The sequence below is a fragment of the Manis pentadactyla genome, chromosome 3 (assembly GCF_030020395.1).
Source record: "Manis pentadactyla isolate mManPen7 chromosome 3, mManPen7.hap1, whole genome shotgun sequence".
NCBI classification, from domain to species: Eukaryota; Metazoa; Chordata; class Mammalia; order Pholidota; family Manidae; genus Manis; species Manis pentadactyla.
In genome coordinates, this window is record NC_080021.1 from 214,036,787 (window position 1) to 214,058,459 (window position 21,673).

General features: G+C 57.3%; 1 protein-coding gene across 4 annotated transcripts in view; it reads right to left on the reverse strand.

The window, feature by feature from the left end:
- Positions 1 to 21,673, reverse strand: part of NIBAN2 (niban apoptosis regulator 2) — a 45,754-nt gene that overhangs the window by 23,013 nt on the left and 1,068 nt on the right. The window contains exons 1-2 of one of the 4 annotated variants that reach the window (XM_057499053.1): positions 16,610 to 16,757; positions 16,391 to 16,495 (exon numbers count right to left, since the gene is read on the reverse strand). The exons of 1 other annotated variant lie outside the window; for it this stretch is intronic. In XM_057499053.1, the coding sequence (XP_057355036.1) occupies positions 16,391 to 16,495; positions 16,610 to 16,742 (238 nt within the window). In that variant the 5' untranslated portion in view covers positions 16,743 to 16,757. Of the gene's footprint in view, positions 1 to 3,332; positions 3,361 to 16,390; positions 16,758 to 21,673 lie in introns of those variants that run through there. 2 more of the 4 variants (XM_057499052.1, XM_057499054.1) reach the window with 2 other exon arrangements.

A 21,673-nucleotide genomic window follows, 5' to 3' on the forward strand; every position in this document is an offset into this window, starting at 1 on the left:
GCACTGCAGTACTGGGACTGTTATGCAGATGGGGAAACTGAGGCTCAGAGAGGAGAAGGGGCTAGCGGAGCTGAGGATGTGAGGAAGGAGGGCAGGGGTCCCCGGAGAACGGACCCAGGAGGGCACACTGCAGAGCCCCGAATGCCGAGCTTAGGTGTCCCGCTGTCTCCTCACAGCCTTCCCGAAGCCCAGCGCATGCCGCACCTGGGCTAAGCCTTTGTACCCAAATCTTCAACCCAGCCCTGGGGTAGGTGTTGTGCTGATTAGTGGAACGCTTCAGACGAGGAGACCGAGACCCAGAGACCTGAGATCCCCTGCCAAGTGCCTTAGCTGGGGAGCAGCGGCGGCAGGATCTGAGCCCAGGCCGGGGACCCCCTCTCCACAGTGGCTTGGGGTGCCAGGACCTGGAGGACAACCTCCAGCTGAGACTGCACCAGCCTAGTGCTGACCGCAGGGGCCCCTCGCTGGTCCCAGCCCTGGTCTGGCCCAGGCTGAGGGCATTGTGCCAGGCCTGTTCCTGGTTCATCCAGTCCCTCCAGTGGGCTCCGGGGACACACCTCACCCAGGAGGGCTGACCCGGTTTCAGGGCTGAGATTTGCGAACTGAAACCAGGCAGGCAGCACGCTGTAGGGTGGGGCGGACCCAGAACCCACCTGCCTGGTTCCCAGAGAACTGGGGAACAGGCCAGGGTGGGGAAGTAGGGGAGGCAGCCGGGGACACCAACTGCAGCCCCGACTCCAGAGCTGAGGGCAAAGCAGAGGCAGAGTGGAGGCAGGGTCTCAGCGCGTCTACGATGTCAGAGCACTACCATCTCCATCATCCGCCGGAGAGACCAGGGGAAGCGTAAGGTCCAGAGAGGTGGTGACACTCTCCTGCAGTCACACAGCAGTTCCTGACAGAACTGGATTGGCATGCCGGGCCCCCAGGCCTTTGGGAGCGCCATGAGAAGGCAAAGACACTCCTTAGTCGGGCACGCCTGGCCCTCAGGGCCTTTCTCTTTGACTGCCCCTACTGTCGCTATTAACACATAGGAGCAACAGCTGTTTGTTGCACAGCTCTGCACCTTACGGGGCTACATGTCTACATGCGTTATTTCACGGGTTGTCCCCTCTTTACAGAGGAGGACAATGAGACTCAAAGAAGTTAAGTGACTTCATTAGGGACACAGAGCTTGTAAATGACCTAAGCCCAGAACAGTTTGACTCTAACAGGAAACCAAAGTTTGGGCAAATCTCACCCTCACCTACCAGACTGCCAGCCTCTGGGGACAGGGGCTCTGCTGGCAGGAAGGCTGACAGGGCCTGTAGTCAAGGGGGAAGCCAGGAGGAGGCAAGTAACGACAAGTTCCACTGGCCAGCAGGGGAGGGGGCCTGGCGGCCGCCCTTAAGAGAGCCCAACAGCCGGGCCCCACGGAGTCAAAGCCAGGGCGGCTGAGTACACCACCCTCCACCAGGCCTGCCCTGGAAGGGCACGGGGTTGCTTCAGTCAGGGTCACCCCATGGGGAAGGGGTATGTTCACAGCACCTATATGGCGGCAGCAGGTCCCTGGGGCCCCGCCCCTGGGTCCAAGAGGATCCCTGCTCCGGCCATGCCCTACTCCCCAGAAGGCCTTAAGGTGAGGTGAGCCTCCTAGCTGACTAGGGCGGGTGAGAGTCCAGAACAGCTCAGCGCAGACGGTGCTGCTAGTCACTGTGCCCAGCCAGGCCACCCCCACCTTACACGTGCCACAGCCCCCAAACCTCTACCCCTCCACTCCTGCCCCCGATCCTTCCCGCACACAGCAGCCACAGGGACCCTCTCCTTGCAACTCCCTCCCTGAACCTCCGCTGCTCAAACACTTCCGTGGCTCCCGCTGCCTCTGGGACAGCAGTGGAGCTCCCGGTTTGCCCCAGGCCCCTGTGTGCTCCTCCGTGCCTCGGGGACTGACTGCACAGGCTGCTTGCCCCCCCCCCCCACTGAGCTGGTTCTTAGCTCTCCCCAGCACTGGCGCCCTTCCCCGGGATGCCCCCAGGCTGGCAGGGGCCCCCACTTACTCCTACAGTCCCCATTCATCAAACAGTGGGTAGAGGCCTGCTCCCGGCAGTACCCACCACATCTGGAACAGGGCCTGGCACATAGTAGGAGGCCAAGAGCAGGAGCCAGGGCCGCCCCCAGTGGGGAGTACCCCCAGTGAGCAATAAATCTCCCCACACACACCCCAGCGATCCCTCACCGCAGAAAGGGGGGCTTATGCCCAACCCAGGGGCCGTGGCCGGGTCCCAGGGGTGAGAGAATGCGCACAATGCCGTCCTTCTTCCTCAGGAAGATGACTTCCACCCACGAGGTTCCCCTCCCTGTTGGCCTCAGGTGCCCCACAGGGACCCTCTCCTGGGTTACCCCTTCCCTGGGGCCAGTTATTAAGGACAAACCTCTCCCCATGAATATAGCAGCCTGCAGCGTGCCAAGGCCTGATAGCAACAGCCACCTGACCATGTGCCAGCCCTGTGCAAGGCACTTCCTGCGGCACGCCCCACGGCCCGGGAGGGGAGGTCCATCATCACCCCCTTGGAGCAGGAAACGAAAGCACTGGGCAGTTAAGATGCCTACTTAGCCGCATGGCCAGTAAGGCACAATGCTGGCTGGTAGCACAGGCACTCAGCACATGGGCCTGCGCTCCGTGGGGGATTTACCGCATTTTGACGCTGAGCCCTGGCCACAGCCCCAGGAGGAGGGTATGGGTATCACCCCCACTGAGGACACAGGCTGTGAGGCCCAGGGACTTGTCCCAGGTCAGCCAGCTGCCAAGTGGAGGAGCCCCAATCCAAGGTGGGGCCTGAACCCAGGGACATCCAGGAGGCAGCCATGAGAAGCACTCTCTAGAGGCTCTCGCTGGCCCCCGACGACCCCAGGGGACCTGGGCTCACACTGCCACCCTCGCCCCATTCGCCAAGGGGCCTGGCACACTGCAGCCCACAAACACGGTAGGTACACTGAATCAGACCCGGAGCTGCCAGGTTCCCAGTCCCACCTCCCTCCCCACGGCCCCCCGTGACACCCTCCCCGTGCCCCCTCCCAGTATCTCGGGTCTCCGCCTCCGTGCTTTCACCTAGCCTGCACCCTCTGGCTGGAACTCCCTTCCCCACTTTTCCACAACTCAAAATCTCAGCCAGACTTCAAGGCCCTACTCAAACATCATCTCATCATAATGTTTGGCAGTTGCCCATTTGCATATCATTATAATAATAACTGGGGCATGAGCTAATGCACGTTACCCTTAGCCCAGGGCCAGGCACCAAAGCAGTTCCCAATATATGCTAACAATTATCACCAGCATTATTTCATTTAATCCTCACCCAGACTTATCATTAAGGCCATTTTATAGATGAATCTGAGGCTCAGAGAAGTGAAGTGACTTGTCCAGTATCACACAGGTAACAGCAAAACGGGGGCGTGAAGCCAAGCTGGCCTCTGCTCACTGCTTTACCCCAACACCTAGAACTGTGTCGGAATGGAAAGAGGTCAGCAGTTTTTGTAGGCTCTGCAGGGCCATCCCCACTTGGCTGGCAGCTGCCCGGGCGGAAAGTGGCTTCTCATCCACTCCTGTCCCAGCACAGGAGCGGAGCAGGTTTCTCAAGGAGGCAGGTGTGTTCCAGGGCCCCGCTTGAAGCAAGAAGCAAAGCCTGAGCTCACAAGGGCCTCTCTTCAGTGTCCTCATCTGTAAAATGGGCATGAGGGGATGGCTCCTCCCAGCCCCCCACTACCTGCCTAGGGGTCCTCAGGCCTGTGTCACGAGCAAAGTGCCCAGTGAGTGCCGTAGAGGTACCCAGCGGCTACCGCACCTTCCGCCTGCCCTGGAGCGTTCCCTCAGTGGGCCGGTGACACATGCTGATGAAGGCCACTGGACCGGAGAAGGGCCCTCTGAGGCCAAGTGCAAGTTCTCCATTGATAGATGGGGAACTGGGGCTGCGGGAATGGAGAAGACACACCAGGAGCCGCACGGCCCTGCCAGCAGCCCGGCTCCCAGTCACAGCAGCAGGGAGAGAAGGAAGTCAACGGGAGCTCAGCACCTGGAGGGGAAAGCTGGCTCTGGCCTTGGGGGGCTCCGGCCGGGAAGGACCTCCCGGAGCCCACCCCCTCTGCCTGGCCATCTCCGCCTCCTCCCAGCTCCCCACTTCTCCATGGCACTCAACCTCCATGACTGTGTCGTGGGCTCCTCACGGGCACAGACCTTGTTCCCGCCAGTCCCCCCACCGGCACCCGGCTCACGCCAGCCCCGGTGGGCGCTCAACGAACAAGGACGGAGTGAACAACCCAGGCTTTTGGATGCCAAAACAGCCACCCGGAGGCCACCTCGGGCCTGGGATGAAGGCCGAGGAGAGCAGAGGCTGGCTGGGCCTCCCCGTCCGGGGGCAGCTGTGGGGAAGGCAGCCAGGCTGGAGGGAGCCAGGCGGGATCTCTCCCAGAGCCGCCGTTGGGGCTCATCTCAGTCAGCAGGTATTTAAGCAAGGATCAGCGCCCTGGGCCTGGCGGGGAAGAGCGGGCTCTGAGCCCCCTGAAGACGCACCGGCCGGGGACTGCCCTCCCCCTTACACCTTGAAGCCGCCTTAGTGCGAGGAAGTCGCCCACCTTGACACAAACAGGGAAACAAAAGCCCTCTCATCCCCCGCCCCCCTGCCCAGCAGCAGCCCTGTGCCCACAGCCCACAGTTGGCTGCTTGTTCTGCGAGCCCAGAACCCAGGCACCCCTGCCCTCTGGAAACACAGCCCCAAGCTGGGGAGGTGGAGAAGGGGTGCCAAAGCCCCCCACAGCGGCCTCCAGCCAGGGCAGGATGGGCCTACCCACACCTACCCTGGGTCCAACACGGGGGCCTGGCACAGAGGGCACCCTTTCTCTGGGGAGCGCATCCCAGGCTGGGCTCCCGAGGCTGGTGTCCTGCGCCGTGCCCAGCCATAGCCAAGGCCACACCCCAGGCCGAGGGGGCCGTGAAGAAAGCATCAAAGGGAAGGTCAAAGGCAGCCCGGAGGACCCCCAGAGCTGACAGACGCCCCAGGAGGAGCAGCCGCTTGCGCTGTGCACAGCCCCTGCTCAACATCCCCCGTGCCCCGGCCCCCAGCGGAGAGCCCTGGGTGGGAGCCCCACGACACAGAACCAGTCCTGGCAAGGCGGCCCGGCAGCCTCGCCTGAGCCTCCGCATTCTCTGAGCGCTGGGGATAATCAGCTCCTCATACAACTGCTGTCATCAGGATGGGCACAGAGGCAGCTCTTCTGCAGCAGCGATTCTGTAAACACTAACCTCCATCCCTCTCACCCCTAGTCACCCATCCCCACGATTTCTCAGCTCCATTCCCTCCTTTTCATCCTCGCCATGCTCACAGGGGCCTGAGTCCTGGTTAACAGAGGGCCTGGCCACCTGTCGAAACTGCCCTGGGCCACAGGGGAGCAACCCAGCACACATAGACCCCAAGGGTTCCTCAGCATGTGCCTGCTCTCAGCCCAAAGTGCAGAGCACAGAGGCTGGTCTGGGACCCAGGGCTCCACGCCATGGCACATTCACATTGGCAGGTGCCCACCACGGACCCAGACCTCTGTCCTGCTTGAGACCTCACCACTAGCTTTCCCCTCAACACCAGGCTGGAGCTGGACCTTGAAATGCCCAGGCAGAACCTGCTGCCCAAGCCCTTCCTCCTGACCAGCCCAGTAGCCTGCATCACCACCCCACCTCTCCCCAACAGGAGCTGGGGACACGACCCAGCCCCAAATCCAGGTCCTCCATTGGCCAGCCTAGGGCCAGCCAGAATGGCAGCTGGGAGATTAGGGCCAACCAAAAGGCCAGGTTAGAGTCACAGGAGTGCCACCGTGCCAGCCAAGAACGGTTTTGTGTTGCCCTGGTTCATCAGCCACGGGGCAATGGGCACTCAGGAGGGAGCTGGACAAACTCACTCCCTGCTGTCTAACGAGAAAGACAGATTGTCAGCAAAACCTACAATGAGGCCCCGTGAATCTCTGACGGAGCAGCTTGGGGAGTCATGGGAACCCAGAGTGGGGCAGCTAACCAGCCCCAGGGGCCAGGGAAGACTGCAGCAGGAGGTGGCACCTGAAACATAAAGAAGTGCCAGCTAGGCCAAGGAGGAGGGCTGGGCAGACCCAGGAATGCAGACTCAGACACACAGGAAAGTATTAACCCATTAACAAATATGTAGGAGTATCTTCTGTGTCAAGAAGAGAGCTTTCACAGAACGGTGTAACGTCAAGGGTGTGGAATCGGTTCTCGGTTCAATTACCAGCCCCACCACTCATTGGCAACAGGACTTGGGCATGTGACCCAGTTCTCTCTGCACCTCAGTTTCCTCGGCTATAAAATGGGAGTAACAGCAGTACCCACCCAGTCAGGATGACATAAGGAGTCGATGAAATGAGGGAATCCACAGAGCTGAGCAAATGGGGGTTTGTATTATCAACGATGATGGCTAACAGAAAGGAGTTCCCCCTGCCTGAGTGTGAGCGGTCAGGCAGGCAGTGGGGTCTTCCAACTCCTGCATCTCCCACAATGTGTCCACCTGTGTTAATGGCAGTTTTCTGTGATGCGCTTCATGCCACAAAATTGGGACCGGCAATGGGGAGCTGGAAGAGCAGCTACGTGCCCCTCAGTGGGCCACTCAGTGGATCGGAAAGTGACACACTTGCGGCTCAATCTTTCTGGGACCTCATCCCTCGGAGGTTAACCAATCAGAAAGGGGAAGTGGAGAGAGAAACATCAATGAAGATTCTGAAAGCGAACGCCAGCAAACCGCACACAGCCCCTCCGCTCCATAGCATGGCAGGGGGGCGAGTTCCTGGTCTCTCTGGGCCGCCCCTTCCCACAGGTAGCCTCACAGGGTGGACAAGGCTAGACGGGAAAGTACTTTGAACTCCACAAGGACAGAACCGTGTCTGTCTTCCTCTCCTAGTATCTAGTATTTGTAATACCCTTTTTTTTTTTCTTGTCTTATTGCATTGACTGAGACATCCAGATCGATGCTAAAGAAAATACCTCTGGGTTTCCACATCAAGTTTGCTCAGGCTTGCTCCGTACATGATGAGTGGTGTGTGAAGGGCTGAGTCTCAGGAGGGGCTGCTAAAGGACAGGGGGGAAGACTCAGCTCTTCTTCCCAAACAAAAGGGTTGGATGATTCCCTAGAAAACTAGATGCTGGGAAAACCCAGCCATGGCCATGCTCTTGCCAAACTGGAGCCTGTTCTTGTGACCCATCAAAGACAGAAATCCCAAGGCTTTCTGTCTCAGATGCCCAGTGTAGGAAAGGTGACCCTATAAGGTAGAGAGCTCCCTGTCACTGGAGGTATGCAAGCGGAGGCTGGATGACCACAAGGAAGCTGCGGAGAAGATTCTGTCCCAGAAGGCAGATGAGCAGTAAAAACACACACTTTGGGACCAGACCTGCCTCTTCTACCGACCATGACTTTCCAAGCCCCTGTTTCCTTATCCATGAAATGGGGAGAAAAATAAGTACACACCTCAAAGTTTGTTGTGAGGACTAAATAAGACAACACACGAGAAGTGTTTGGCACTCTGACTGCTGGCAAGAGCCCAATAAATGCCAGCTGTTCTAATAAGAACCAATCACTAATAATTGGCAGGTACCATGGCCCAACCCTAAAAGGGCTCAACACAGACACAAATCCCACACTTTTCATTAGCCAAGTGCCCTCTGCTGCCAACGTCCTTCTCACTAAGTCCAAGTCAGATTTCTACCCCAGCAGATGTGGGACGCGACTCCCCCTGCCCATCCATCTCCCAGGCACACACGCCGCTGCCTGCTGTGCTGGCTTCCTGGGTCCCGTGAGCCACTGGGGTGGGGCAGGGAGGGGGCAAGACAAAGGGAGACCAGGAGGGAAGGGCGGGGGGAAGAGGAGCCTATAGGAAGATTCACTCACTGCTTTTTGCTGCTGAGCCAGAAGGAAACCCAGTCCCAGGCTGGAATGCCAGGGACCCTGGTCATGCAGAGGCTCTATGTACGTGGAAGATGGAATGTTTATTCAAACAAGACGCCTGTGGCCTGCACCTTTGAGCCGGCAGAGGACACAGGCCCTGCCCCACCCATGGGTCACCAGCTGCAAGTCTCCTCAGGCTCCAGAAGGGGAGGGACAAGAACAAATCCCCTCGGAGGCCCTGCCGGCGGCACCTTCCCTGCTGCAGATGCCTGCGTGCCCCCCACCTGTGCTTCCTGAGAAATTCTGCTCTCAGCCAACAGGCCCGAGTTCCGTGTCCGCTTCCCCAGGGCTCCCTCAGAGTGAAGGGGGACAGGCTCACTGGCCCCCCGGACAGTGCCGCGGCTTCCAGGCACACAGTTACCAGTGGTGACGCAGGGCGAAGAGCGCTGGGCCTCGAGTCCAGGCGCCTGACTGCCACTAGGTGACCGTGGGCAAGTCCCTCACCCTTCCTGGCTCCTGCACTGGACCCTCAAGGCCCTGACACCTCCAACTGTGACATTTAACAGCATCCCCTCCCCAGCACAGGGCCACAGGAGCCCACTGAGCAGGCTTGATCAAGCTCATCCCAGGCCCACCTGTCCATCTGGGGTACCGAAAGTTACTCCCCCCATGCAGGCCAGACCCCCTGTTGGTCATCGGCACGGCTTTGCTTTTTTAACAATTGACTGTTTAGTGTCCATTTCCCCCAAAGGGCAGGGGCCCTGTCGGTCTCATTCACAATACATCCCAGCACTGAGCACAGCAGCGAGCATGCAAGTATCTGTCCCTGACTGTGAGGTTATACTACAGCGCCTCAATCCAGTCTCCCGGGCTTCTTAAGCACAGGAGGAGAACAGGGTTTTGCGGAAAAGCCAGCTCAGGCCTGGGGACAGCCCCTTCCCAGTCCCTGGGGGCAGCATTAGCTAAGGGCTCTCGGATCCCAGCAGGGCACTTCCTGTGTACACAGGTCTGGGGCTGGGGCTGGCCAAGCCAGCCCACGGCCACATATCAGCAGCAGAACAGGTCACCACCCCACCATGCAAACCTAACCATCACCAAACTCATTTCCTCTTCCAGCAGATTCTGTCAAGTGATACAACACCTGCAAAGGGCTTGGGAAATTGGAGCTGAGCAGGCCCTGAACGCGAGACCCCTCCAGGCTGGTGTGGGGGCAGCGGGAGCACCATGCGAGAGGCAGGAGGCCTGGGTTTGCCAGACTCTCACCTGGAGCAGGTCATCACCCTGCTTCCGTGTCCCCGCATCAGAAGACCCCAAGCCCACAGAGGAACAGATGGACCACTATTTTGAAAAACCACCACCAAAGTGCAGAAAGAGGGGTGGGGGTGGCAGGGAATGCTACCTCCACTAGTGGGAACCACGGCAAAACCACCAGTTTCTGGGTAATTCTGGTTCCCCTAAATACCTGCACTCTCTCAGCTTTGGGCCTTTGCACAGCTGCCCCTCTGCCTATGACCCTCTCCCCCTCCTTCATCCTTTAGGTCACCCAGACGTCCCTCCCTCCAACAAGCCTCCCCCTGACCCTCCAAGCCTGGGTTACTGCTGCTCTCTGGGCTCCATGCGGGGTCTGTCCTCCCAGAACGGGGTCCTTGGGAGGGCGAGGGCCACAGCCGCCTCCCCACCCAGCAGCAGCCGCGGTCCCACACACAGCCCGGTGCAGGGCGGGCTGCAAGCGGTGGTGGAATGGATGGATCAATCCCACAGAGATGATGAGGGCTGTTCAACGGAGCACTGTTTCCAGCAATGAAAAACAGCGACGACTCGCATGCCCAGCAACAGGGCTTTGGCTGAGCAAGTGAGAGGGCAGCCTTTCTATCAGCGCATATTGGAATATTCTGGAACCATTCCACACGCGGCACGGGCTCAGCAGGTGTGCAGATGCCTATCACCCACTGCCGAACACACATCAGGAAAATGCCTGGACGTCACTATTTCTGGATGGTAGGACTGTTGGCTATCTTCATTTCCCAATTTTTCTTTGCTCATTAGATATTATATATGTAACAACAAACAATAAAAACTCTGAGGAGGCTGAAAGTTAAAAGGTCAAGCCTCCAGTTGCTGAGGACCTGACTTTTCGCCAGGTGGGAGCTGAGGCGGGTCTGAGGGGGCCGACCCACTGCTGTGCTGCCCCTCGAGACCAGGCTGCCAGGACTCCTCCTGGAGGGAAGCCCTGACCTTGGTGGGGGGGACAGACACTCTCTTCTGAGTGTTCGCTACATGCCAGGCACCTGTCATAAAGCCCACAATACGCTGAGGTAGATACGGCCAACCCCACTTTGCAAATGTGGAAACAGAGGCACAGAGAGCTGAGGTCACAATAAAGGCAGGCAGAGGGGAGGCCCTGGGCACTGCCAAAAGGGGTCCTCATGCCGAGCTTCTGCCTCACATGCCCTCAGCGGCCTGCGTCCAGCGCCGAGCACCCGGTGCGCCACTCTCATCACCCAGGGTGCCGGAGCAACGTTCTGGCTGAGCGGTCAGTGAGGACACCTCAGGGCTGGTGGGTCGTAGACGCTCCTAGGTGGGAGAACCGACCCATTCCTCACCACCGCACCGTCCCACCCACACCTGCCTTCACTGCCCAGGGTGGGGAGAGACTCCACGTTGCAAATCAAGTCTGTCTCCAGCTTGAACTTCCTGGTCCATCCACAGTCTCAGGTGCCTCCCAGCCAGGCACAGAGTAAGTGCCCAATAAATGTCTGTTGCTGCTCTTTCCCATAGTAGCAGAGGTAAAATCCTCTTTCTAAAGTCCAGCCAGGAAGTGTTGATGAGAAACGGCTCCCCACTCCCTATCGCTTTTGCCTGGCACTGGAGGCTGCCCCAGGTGAGGCTCTTGCCCCCTCTCCCTCCAGCTACAGCCCCTGCCTTGGACAGGCAACCCTCTGTGCCAGGCCACTCCCTCCACCTGCCTGCACCCCAACTCTGGTGGCCAAAATCCACCCCGTGCTCCAGGACCCACCTCCAATGCCGCCCACTGCAGAACCTTCCCTGCGCCTCCTCTCTCCCCAGGCTTTGCAACTGGCTCAGGGCTCTCGGCAGCCCGGGGTGGCTCAGGTTCTGGAGTCAAACCAGAATCACATTTTTTCCCAAAATACAGTCGATAGGACTACTCTTTTTATTTAATATATGTACAATGAAAAAGAAACCTAGAGAGAATGAAGAAAAACATGTAAATAATCCATTATCCTACACCCTCCAAAATTTGATGAATTTCCTTCCATACTGTTTTCTACACCTTTACAGACATACAGACTTGCAGACATACAGCGCTGCATCTTCTCTTCTATTGACTACGTATTATGCCACTGAAAATTATCTACTAACAGTGTCTCCATCCACCTCCCCCCTCCCCGGCTTCTTCTCTGTTTTAACCAGTGCTTTAATATAATATAACCATTTGACTACATTCAGATAAATTCTGGTGTGGAACGGAGGGGCATTAGGCCACCCGCCTGCTGCTGCTCCTTCTGGTGGGGGGGTGTTCAGGAGGACCACCCTCCTCAGGCAGCCATCTCCCACCCAGCCTTTGGAAAGACCCAAGGCTGTAGTCACGGTGGCCTCTGGATCCCCTGTTTCTGCCTAGGGATGCACAAGGAAAGGATTTCAGGGGCTGCAAACCCAGGTCAGCAATCCCCAAGGCTTGTCTTTGTCATCCTAAAACTCCTGTGTGGGGCCAGCAGCGGGACCCCACCTCCATTACAGCAGCCCTCCCAGACGGGCCCATTTTCCTGACGAGGATCTGAGGCACCGAAAGGGGAAGGGCCTGAGTGTGCACAGAGGGCGCTGGGCGGGTCCCTGGCCTCCAGGAGCCTGTTTCCTCAGCTGTGACAGGAGGGCAAATAGCAGGCACTGCTGAGGCGATCCCTGGACAGCCCGCCTCGAGGGCCTTCATGGAGCCGCGGGCAGGAGCCCTCTAGCAGCATGGTCGCCCCTCATCAAGAGTTGTCCTGATAGCTAATTAAGGATGGGCTGGTAACCATTTGCTTGCTGAGCCCTGAGCTCTACATGGGCAGGGCCTGGGCAAGCTTGTTTTGGGTGCCAAGCACATAGTGGGCCCTCAGTCAACATGCGCCCCTGGGCCCGGCACGCAGTGAGTCGGTGTCCGGTCCCCTGCCCACCACACCAGGGGCTCAGTGCTAGAGGCCCAGCACCCGACCTGCAGAGGAGTCAGGCACCAGGAAGGTCAACCTGTCCAAGAGCGTCCCAGGCCTCACCCCTGGGGCTCAAGGACAGAAACAAAAGGCTCAAGCCAGTGAGTCAGGCTGAGGGGAATACACACTAGTTAGTACCTGGAGGAAACTAGCCGTGTGTGTGGCTGCAGGCGCTCCCTGCCTGTGGTCTGACTCCGTGGGCCCAAACCACTCCTTCCAGACGGCAGGGGAAGGCAGAGCCGAGAACCAGCCAGGACTCGGAAAGCCTGCTCCTGCCCCTGCCCCTGCCCCGCCCCTCTATGTCCCCCAAAAGCCTCTCTGCACCTACCAGACCCTTCATCTAAACAGCTTCAGGGCCCCCATGCTGGGAGAGTGTCCACCTTGCAATGACACTTACTCATTTATTCACTGTTAAGGAATTAAAACAATTTAAACTAATAAATATTAATTATAGTTATTGATGACTAAGCATTTACCATTCCCAGCACTGGGTTAAGTATGCATAAATATAATCTATAAACACACGTAATATAACTTAACCTTTACAACCCACAAAAGTATTAGCATTAGCATTCCCTTTTTACAGCTGATGAAACTAGGGTATAAAGAGCCAAAATAACTGTCGTAGGGGCATTAGGCCAGCAGCTGACAGGCAAGCTCTGACCTGCACCGCCATGCTGCCCAGGTGACTGAGCCCTCATGGTGCTCCTGTCACAGATGAGAATCAGAGCCACCATCATGTGAGAGGAACCTGGGAGGACGGGCCCCACCCCAACCTGCTGTGGGTGGGGCCTAGGGAAGGGTGCACCTGGCTGCAGGGGTCAGTCCATGGGTCCGGGGAGCCTTTCAGAGTCTGGAACTTGACCAAAAGGCCTTTCCAGAGGTTCTCATCCAAGCCATTCAGGGACCACGGGGGAAACTGAGGCCCAGAGTGGAGGCTAGCCCAAGGCCCCGTCCACAGCACTGGATTCTCAGAAGTCACATGGGGGACTCGGGAAGAGGGGCGTGAAGGGGGCTGCCCCTAATCACACAGGAAGTCTGCCAGGCCCCACCCTGGGGGGGATCCAGGCCAGACAAGCAGCCCAGCCCCCAGCCCCAGGGACAGTCCCCAGAAGCAGCTCCCTTCAGATTCTGCCCCTCTCCACAGGAACCAGGAAAGCTGAGCTGGGAGGCCTGCTACTGCCAGGCTTGGGTGGAAGGTCGGGTCCCCCAGGAGCAGGCTGACTCTCAGGTCACTGAGAAAGTAACCCTTCTGCTCCGAGAGGGGCCTCCTCCTCTGGCCACAAAGGAACGAAGAGGTTCTGAGGTCCCAGCTGGCCTCGGGTCAGGGTGAGACAAAGGCCTCACTGTGCTCAACCGCTCAGCTTAAACTGTCCCCTGCGCTTGCCGCCCTTGAGAGAACGGATCACCTCCATTTTGCAGACGAGGGCACTGAGGCCCAGAGAGGAGTCACACAGGGAGCTGTGACTGTACTGAGCCCAACCCGGAGGGCTGGCCTAGGCCAGGCCGGGCAGCGTCATCATGGGGTAGGGCCTCTCCCCACGCCCCTTTTCCTGGCAGCCTTAAATAAGGCAGGAGGAGGGGGACGGGGGCGTGAGTTTGGCTTTTTTTTAATCCACCACAACACCTCACTGTCTGCAGGGGGACAGGCCGGGGCTTTCTCCTCACACACAGGCCTGTCTGTGAGGCCAGCACAGGGCCGCTTCTCTCTCACGGAGGGCTGGTCTGTTTACTCGGTTTTCAAAATTATAACCTTCACAGCCCCACCCAGGCCAATCACTCCTTCCCTGACCAGCCTCTGCTGTCTGGGGCCATCCTGGGGACAGGAATGGAAAGGGCTTTGTGCCGGGGTCGGGGCCCTGGGGTCCCGTCCCAGGGTTCCCTTCCCAAGTCTGCAGCCTCTGAGACCCGGAGTTAATGAAACGGAGGAGGGGATTGATTCGCTGATAGTTAAGGTCCTTCCTGGCTACGAAGAAGTATCTGGGCCAGGAAAAAAAGCACACGGCCCGTCACGCGTCACGTGGGCTCCAAACTCGGGCAGGTGGGAGCCGTGCGTGACCCAGACAGCTCACGAGCACATGTTCCACGCTAGACGCAGCTCCCGCAGCCCCACGGCCGGACTCACCCAAGCTAAAGCTCTGTTATCTTCCTCCCATCTCCCCTACCAGGGAACAGTTTCAAAAACAAACAAAAAAAGCAAAACCAAGAAGTGAAACAGAAGTGCCCTTGTCAGCCCTCTCCCCCTATGGATGCCCGGATCACCCCAGAAATCCCTGGCAGGCCAGGGAAGATGGCACAGCTCCCTCCCAGAACTCAGCTAAAATTTAATTGCCACTTACCAGGCACCTTCCGTGTGCCAGGAACAACTACCTCCCAGAATCTTCACATGCCCCAGAGGCAGGGATCATCTTCCCATTTTACTGACAACTAAGGAGGGGGACAGTCGCTTGCCCAGGTCACGGCACCCTTTGTGGCAGAAGCCAGCTCCCTCCCCGTCAAGCCCAACATGCTGTCTCTTTAGTTGTGCTGACCACTGTGTGTCAAACCAACATGCGTTTTGGAAAACATAAAGATCCACTGTCCTTGTGACACAAACCACATTTGCTGGAAACTTCTTGGCTGGCATGAGTCCCATGGGCTCGTGTCACTGCTTTACCCCTGCCACCCAGCTCAGGCCCGGCATGAGACACTTCCAGAGAGAGTTCTTGCTTCCACAGCAAGGTGGCATCATGCAATAAATATCTGCTGCACAATCCTCTGTACCTTCAAGGCAGCCCAAGGCCCACAGGCTCCCAACAGGTCAGAGCTAGAAGGACACGAGAGATTACCCTAGTGACCCATTGCATAGATAAGCAAAGCAAGGCCAGAGAGGAAGAAAGAGGCCAACGGTCACCTGGCACCAACCCTGAGGCTCTCACCTCCCGGCCTGCACCCATACATGGCTCCTGGCAAGTGGGGTGGATTGGAAGTGGGTGGAGCACAAGAGTGTTTATAGTTTCCTGCCCAAAGGACTCCTCTTTTAGAAGATTCTGTGCTTAACAAATTCAGGTGGACACAAACTGTTCTGTTTGGCATGGGGCGTGAAGAGACTGGACAGCAGCCGCAGTTGGCTTGGCCACAGACGCGTGGGTGGGAAAGCAGGGCTCACACTCGGCCGACCACAATTCATTCTTCTTCTGCCTCTCCTGGGTGCCCAGTTGCCCACTGGAGCCTCTTCCCCTGCATGTGGACACTGCACTTGGCGCCCTGGCCCACACCCTGCCCTTCTGATCCCCCTGAGGAGGGGCTCCCTTGGCCACTGTCCTATCGTGGACCACACACAGCAGTAAGAGCTAATGATAACAGGAGCCATACTTGCTCAAGGGCAAAGACTCCACCCTCATCATCTCATCGATCTCTCACAACAGCCAGGCAGGTCCGAGCTACTGTCGTGCCCACTTTACAGATAAGGAAAGAGAAGGGAAGGCCCCTGACAAATGACAGGGCAGTTGAGACAGGATCTCAGAACCAGGTCCTCGGGGTCCAGGCCCAGCCCTCTCCCCACTCTGCCTGGGAAGAGAAGAAGGTTCTCACACAAGCTGCCTGGGAGGTGAGTGAGTCTCTTGCCATCAGAGAAATGGGAGCAGAGACTGCAGGATCCCTGGCTGCCTGGATAAAACAACCTATGGGGTCTCACAGCTCCACAAGAGCACCAACAGACACCAGATCTCCCCAGCCCCGCCCATCGCCACAGGACCAGACTTGAGATGCGAAAGTCTAGTTCTGGCCTCACTGGCCAGCAAGAGGGGGCGAGTTCCCTTCTGTCTTTTCACACATTTACCCTACGCGCCCTGACCAGTGCCAGGCAGACTGACTGCTGTGTAACCTGGCCCTGCCGCACTGCCCTTCCGGTGCCTGCTGAGCGCTGCAGGTGTCCAGGGCTTGAGGTGGGTGCTCCTCAACCTGGGCATGCCACCTTCCCAGAGCACGTGGCAATGGGGCTGGAGTCTCTGAGGCCACGGACAGAAGGGACGTTTGCCATCATGAACTGCTGCACGAGCCAGGGGCTGTCCTTCTTGACCCTCATGTCCTGAGAAGCCAGTCCCATCCTCCTCTTTTACAGATGACACCGAGGCTCAGGGAGGGTACCTGACTTGTTCCTAACACAAGTCCATCTAGTGGCAAAGCTGGGACTCAAAACCCAAGCATTCTGACTGCAGAGCCTTGCTCCGAGCCTCTCAACAACCTGCTTCTTCTTACCCACCACCCACTGCATCACCAGGCAGGTCGCTTTACCTCTATGGGCCAGAGGTATCGCATCTCCAAACCTGGACGGTTCCCAGGGGGTGGAACCAGGTACCCTGGAGAGGTGGGCACTTCCTGTTCTTCCAGTTTTAAAATCTGTGAGATCAGAAGATTGCAGACTTGCGTGACTCGGGCCCTGCGATCCTACCAGGAGATGGGCATAACTCTGCTCCACCCTGGAGGGCTTTAAACCTAGGCGTCTGCCTTCACCTTTCCTTATAACTCTGCCCAGCACGTCTACAGAAAACCTTTTCCTCAGGCAGGGAAGTGGATGGGGGTGGAGCTGGGGGAGTGGGAGGCGGCTCAGGAATTTCTGCAGGAGACCCAGGGTGACGTGAGTCATGAGCTGTGCCTGCGGAGGAGGAGGGGGCGATGGGGAGAACAGGACTGGTCAGAGAGCTGAGTCTCAGACTGAGTAATGCCCGAGGGGTATGTGTGTGCAACCTACAGCTGCCTCTGACACATGCCCCTCTGTGTTCCCACTCAGCTCCTCCCCTCCCCGGTCCCCCTCTCCCCACCCTCTGCCTCTCTTTGGGGCCTTTTCTATGTTGTGTTCCTGCCCAATCTGGGCACTGGGGACTCTCTAGTCGCAGTGCAGCGTGGTTTCAACAGCTAAGGCCTTGGACTCCCCAGTCTGTGCCAGCCACAGACTAGCTCTGTCTCCATCTGTAAGACGTTGGCGAGGGTTAAGGATCCAATGAGATAATACAGGCAAAGGAAGGCCTGGCACATAGTAAGTGCCCAATTAAATGATGGCTAAGCTTACAGGTATCATTCACAGCTCGATTTGGCCCTGCCCTGCCCTGTCACCACCATTCTCAGGCAGGAGGCCACAGGCTGGCAAAGCAGCGGGACACATGTGGTCACACACACCCAGAGGCCAATGTCATCAGCCCATGTCCCCAGCTCACAGGCAGCCCCTTCGAGCCCACTCCCCCAGGAAAGATACTCACAGGGGTCAGAGACTCCCAGGGAGGAGCCTCCCTTGAAATGCCCAGACTGGCGGAAGCACATTGGGTTGGGGGAATGTAGCAAGAGGATGGGTCAGTCCTCAGGGGAAGCTGACCAGAGCGGGAAAGGAAACACAATTGGTCTCTGCCTGTCTCTCGACTCAGTCCCTGCAAACCAGTCGTCCCGTCACAATGGAGCACAGCAGGGTCCAGCATCGAGGAAAAGGCGAAGAAAATGTCTGTGTGGCTGCCTCGGCTGGAACAAGGTGCAGCCTTTGGGAATGCTTCCAGGGGGTCTCATAACCTGGGAGGGACGTTCATTCTAAGTCATTTAGTGAAGTAAGCAGGACTCAAACTGAGTCATGGTCCCGGGAATGCGTAACAATAAACACAGAGGGGAAATATCGCTTAAGAATAAAGTGGTGATCGCAGGATGGTGGTGATTCCTAGTCTGGTCTCTCAACTCCATTCCCCAAGTGGCAGGGAGGGAGGGGGCCATGGCCCAGCTGGGTTCAGAAAGGTCTCTTTGGCAGTGTGTGTGGGAAGGGTGGGGGCTGAGGCGAGAAGCAGCTCTGAGCAGGCGAGGCTGGAGCTCAGGCCTGGGATGGAGGCTGGATGTGGGGGGAGGGCAGGGTCAGCACCAACAAAAAGCACATTTGTAAGATGGATGCAAGAGCAGAGCAGAATCCCCAGCCGCTTCACCCCAAGGGGTCAACCGAGGCCTTGGATGGGGGCGAGGGGGCCGCGGTTTCCGGCCAGCCTCCTCTCTCTGCAAAGCCCCAGGCAGCAACCAGGAAGCCACACACCTGGCAGGGACACCTCCATCCCTTCACTCCAGGGACTTACAGCCATTTCCCAAATGCAAAGACCTAGGTGTTTAAATACATTTGGAAAAAGGCATTATTTTGTTTAGTAAATAGACGAAATACCCTCGTTCCCACAAATGATTGTCAAAAAGGGTGGTGATCCTCGGTACTGACAGGAGGGAGGGAGGAATGTTTACAGCCCTTTCAGAAGCCAAGTGTCAGTCCATCAAACCGTGACCCAGGAGCCCATTTTGAGGCCTCTCTGGTACTGGAACCCAGCCCGCGATACATGCAGAGGTTTGGGCAACACCGCGAACACTGGCAGAACACTGCGAACAACCCACCTGTCCGTTAACAGAGGACTGGAGAATAAACTGCACCGCGCACAGAGGGAAACTCACCAACAGAACGAGGCTCACGCGTGTGTTCTCACATGGAAAGGCGTTCACAAGAGAGTGAGGGAAAAAGCTAAACGACAGAAACATATAATTGGGCCTCTTTCTCTAAACAGAGCTGCATGCACACGTACACAGAGAGGTACGTTTGGAAACTGGCACACCGAGCAGGAGGGATTTCTTCTGGAGAGTGGGCTGGATCAAAGAGGGGCAGACGGAGAGAGGTCTCCTTTTTCTGCTTCAGTCTTAAATCATGCATGTGTCTCTTCTGCAATCAGACATTAACAGTGGCTCCCTAGAGCTGGAAAGTGCTCAGGGAAATGGGCAATGACTACTAATGGGCAGAGGGTTTCTGTTAGGGGTTATAAAAATGTTCTAAAATTGACTGTGGCCATGGTTGAATACACCAAAACCCATTGAACTGTACACTTTTAGAATGGGAATTGTCTGACAGGTGAATTATGTCTCAAATAAAGCTGCTACTTCAGAAAAGGATCAGCACAGGGAAAGGTGGGCCGCATCAAAGGCAAGACCACAAGCAAGCTCCCTCCCAGCCCTCTCAGGTGACCTCAGGGTAGCATGTGTCTGTGTGTGTGTCTGTGTGCGTGCGTGTGTGTGTGCATGTGTGTGGGTGTGTTGATGGGGGTCCTTAGTCCCCACAATTCCATCTTGATCGACAGAATTTCTGGAGCAACATCTGAGTCCTTCAAGGCTGTCCTGGAGGCAGAGGGGTCCTCCCCACCGACCCTGAGGCGATGCCAGGCCTCCTACCAATGGTGCAGCACCCAGCCTGGACCTGCACATCTTGAGCAACAGCAAGCTCACTCCCTCTGGTTTCTACATCTGCATATGCAAGGCACCCCTCACAAGTCCACACAGGCCACCCAGATGCTTCTACTCTCTGGTCCTAGTCCTGTCCTCAGGGCCCCCACCTCTCCACATCCTTGTTCCTTCCTAATCATATGGGTGCCCCACACTGCCCTCTGGACCCACTCCAGGTAGCCCACATCCATGTAACACATTTGCCACTGAGGAAGGAACACAGTAATCAAGGTTTCTAAAACCCTGGTAGGTCCTTGAATCCAGCGAGCCAGCATCTGGCCTGGCCCCAGGGACTGGACAAACCTTGTAGAAACAGGACCTAAATCAGCTGCAATTGCCCCCTTCAAACTCCAAACATCTAGCCACTCCCAGCCAACTCAAGATTCCATAAAGAGACAGTAAATGACAATTCTCAATAATAATAACAATTTTTTCCTGAGCGCTTACTATGCCCCAAACACTGGGCTGAGTTTCTTACCTGCATTATCTCATTAAATCCTTGCAACTGCCTAGCAGGAAACCACTATTATTCCCACTTTACAGATAAGAAAATGGAGATTAAGATGCTGGCCCAAGGTCATGCCAGCTAATGTGGAGTCAGTACTGTGCCCCTGACCCGGCCCAAGGCTGAAGGAGATTTGGGGGAAATTTGGGGACCCTTAGGCCCTCAGAGCCAGAAGGGACTTCATCCATCAGGTAGCACACCCACTTCAGTTCACAGCTGAGAAAACTGAAACCCAGAAAGAGTAAATAAGTGGCTGCATAAGGTTACCAGGCCTTTGGGCTCTCAGGCGAGGGCTCCTTCCACCATGCAAGCTCCCTTGGGAAAGGAGGAGGGAATCGTCCTGCCACCAGGCCCATGAGGCGCTGGGGTGAGAACAAGCCCCTGCTTGCCAGAGGCTTTGAAATCCCAGGATGAAAGGCGCCGTGGCAGCAAAACGGCATTGTGGGCAGGAGCACGCCTGACCTCTGCCAGGACTTGTAGGCTGGCATTCACCTGCTCACCTGCTCGGGGAGGGCACAAGGCTGCGGGAGTCACGGGCCAAGCCACACCAACCTAACAGGCCTCGGAGATCCAAGCACTTGGGAAGGGATGTTCCAAAGGCTGATGTTTCCATGGGGCGGTCCCAGGTAGGGAGGGTTCTGGAATTTTAATTGTCTGGCAAGAAAGTGCTCACTTGGGCTGGAATGAGGAGGGCGCATGATCAGTGGAGGCGGCAAAGGCATGCCCTCCTTCCCCTCCAACAGAGATTTCCAAGGTGACTCGCTTCCTTGGGAGAGGCTGGAGACTCCCCCACTTTCAGCCTCCCCCGACACACACATTAAGAGCCCTCAGGTGAGCCTGGATCAGGAATTTGAGGCATTTGAAGAGGGTTATTATTAGCACTCGAGGGTCGAGAAAAGAGGCCAACAGGCTCTGAGTGGGCACAATCCCCTGGCATCCACAAAATAAACCCAACCCTGTCCAAGGGAGGACGCTTCACCTTTTGTGGTCTCAGTCTCAGCCCCCATGAAATGGCTAAAGGGAAGGAGGGTGTTGGTGTTTCTCAGCCCAGGAGGTGGGAAGAGGGTGAGAGCCAGAGCTGGGTGTGGGGAAGGAAAAACCCACTGAAGAAGTTGCAGTGCGACGCACCCCACCCAGGCTGGGGGAAGGGCCCCCACAAGAGGTGGTGAGTGGATGGACTGTTACAGGGCCCCAGGAGCTGCCACCCACAGGAAGGGGCAGGAAGACCCCGCCCTGGCCTTCCTCCTCCCAGAGTCCAGGACTGTCCTGTGCGGCTTTTCCAGGACTTAACCCCCTGCTGGTCTGAGGCCGAGAGGGTCTGACTCATTTCTGCCTCACCCTCACCCCTGGTCTTGGCCCCAGGCCTGTCACAAAAAGGGGGCTCAGGCTGTGGGCCCAGGACCAGTCACTGCACAAACCCTCCCCAACACCCTCTTTGTGCCCCACAGGGTGGGGCCCTGGGGACAAGGAGTTAAGGGACACACAGTCCCTCTTCTCAAGGAGTGCAAGTGGGCAGAACACAACTGCTGAAAGTGTGGTCAGGACACATCCAGGTAAGTGTAGGTAGACACACTGCTCTGGGCCCACTGGACAGCGGGTGGCAACCTCAGCCAAGAGGAACGGTCTCACCTCTCCATAGGCTACCCCAGCCCCCCACATGGGCCAGCACCCCATGCACTGGTGCCTCCTCTATGCCAGGCCTGGTGCTAAGCAAGTTACATGAATTAGGTCACTTAAGTCCCTCAACAAGTCGTTAATAAGAAATCATTCACTCCATTTCAAAAAGGAGAAAACCA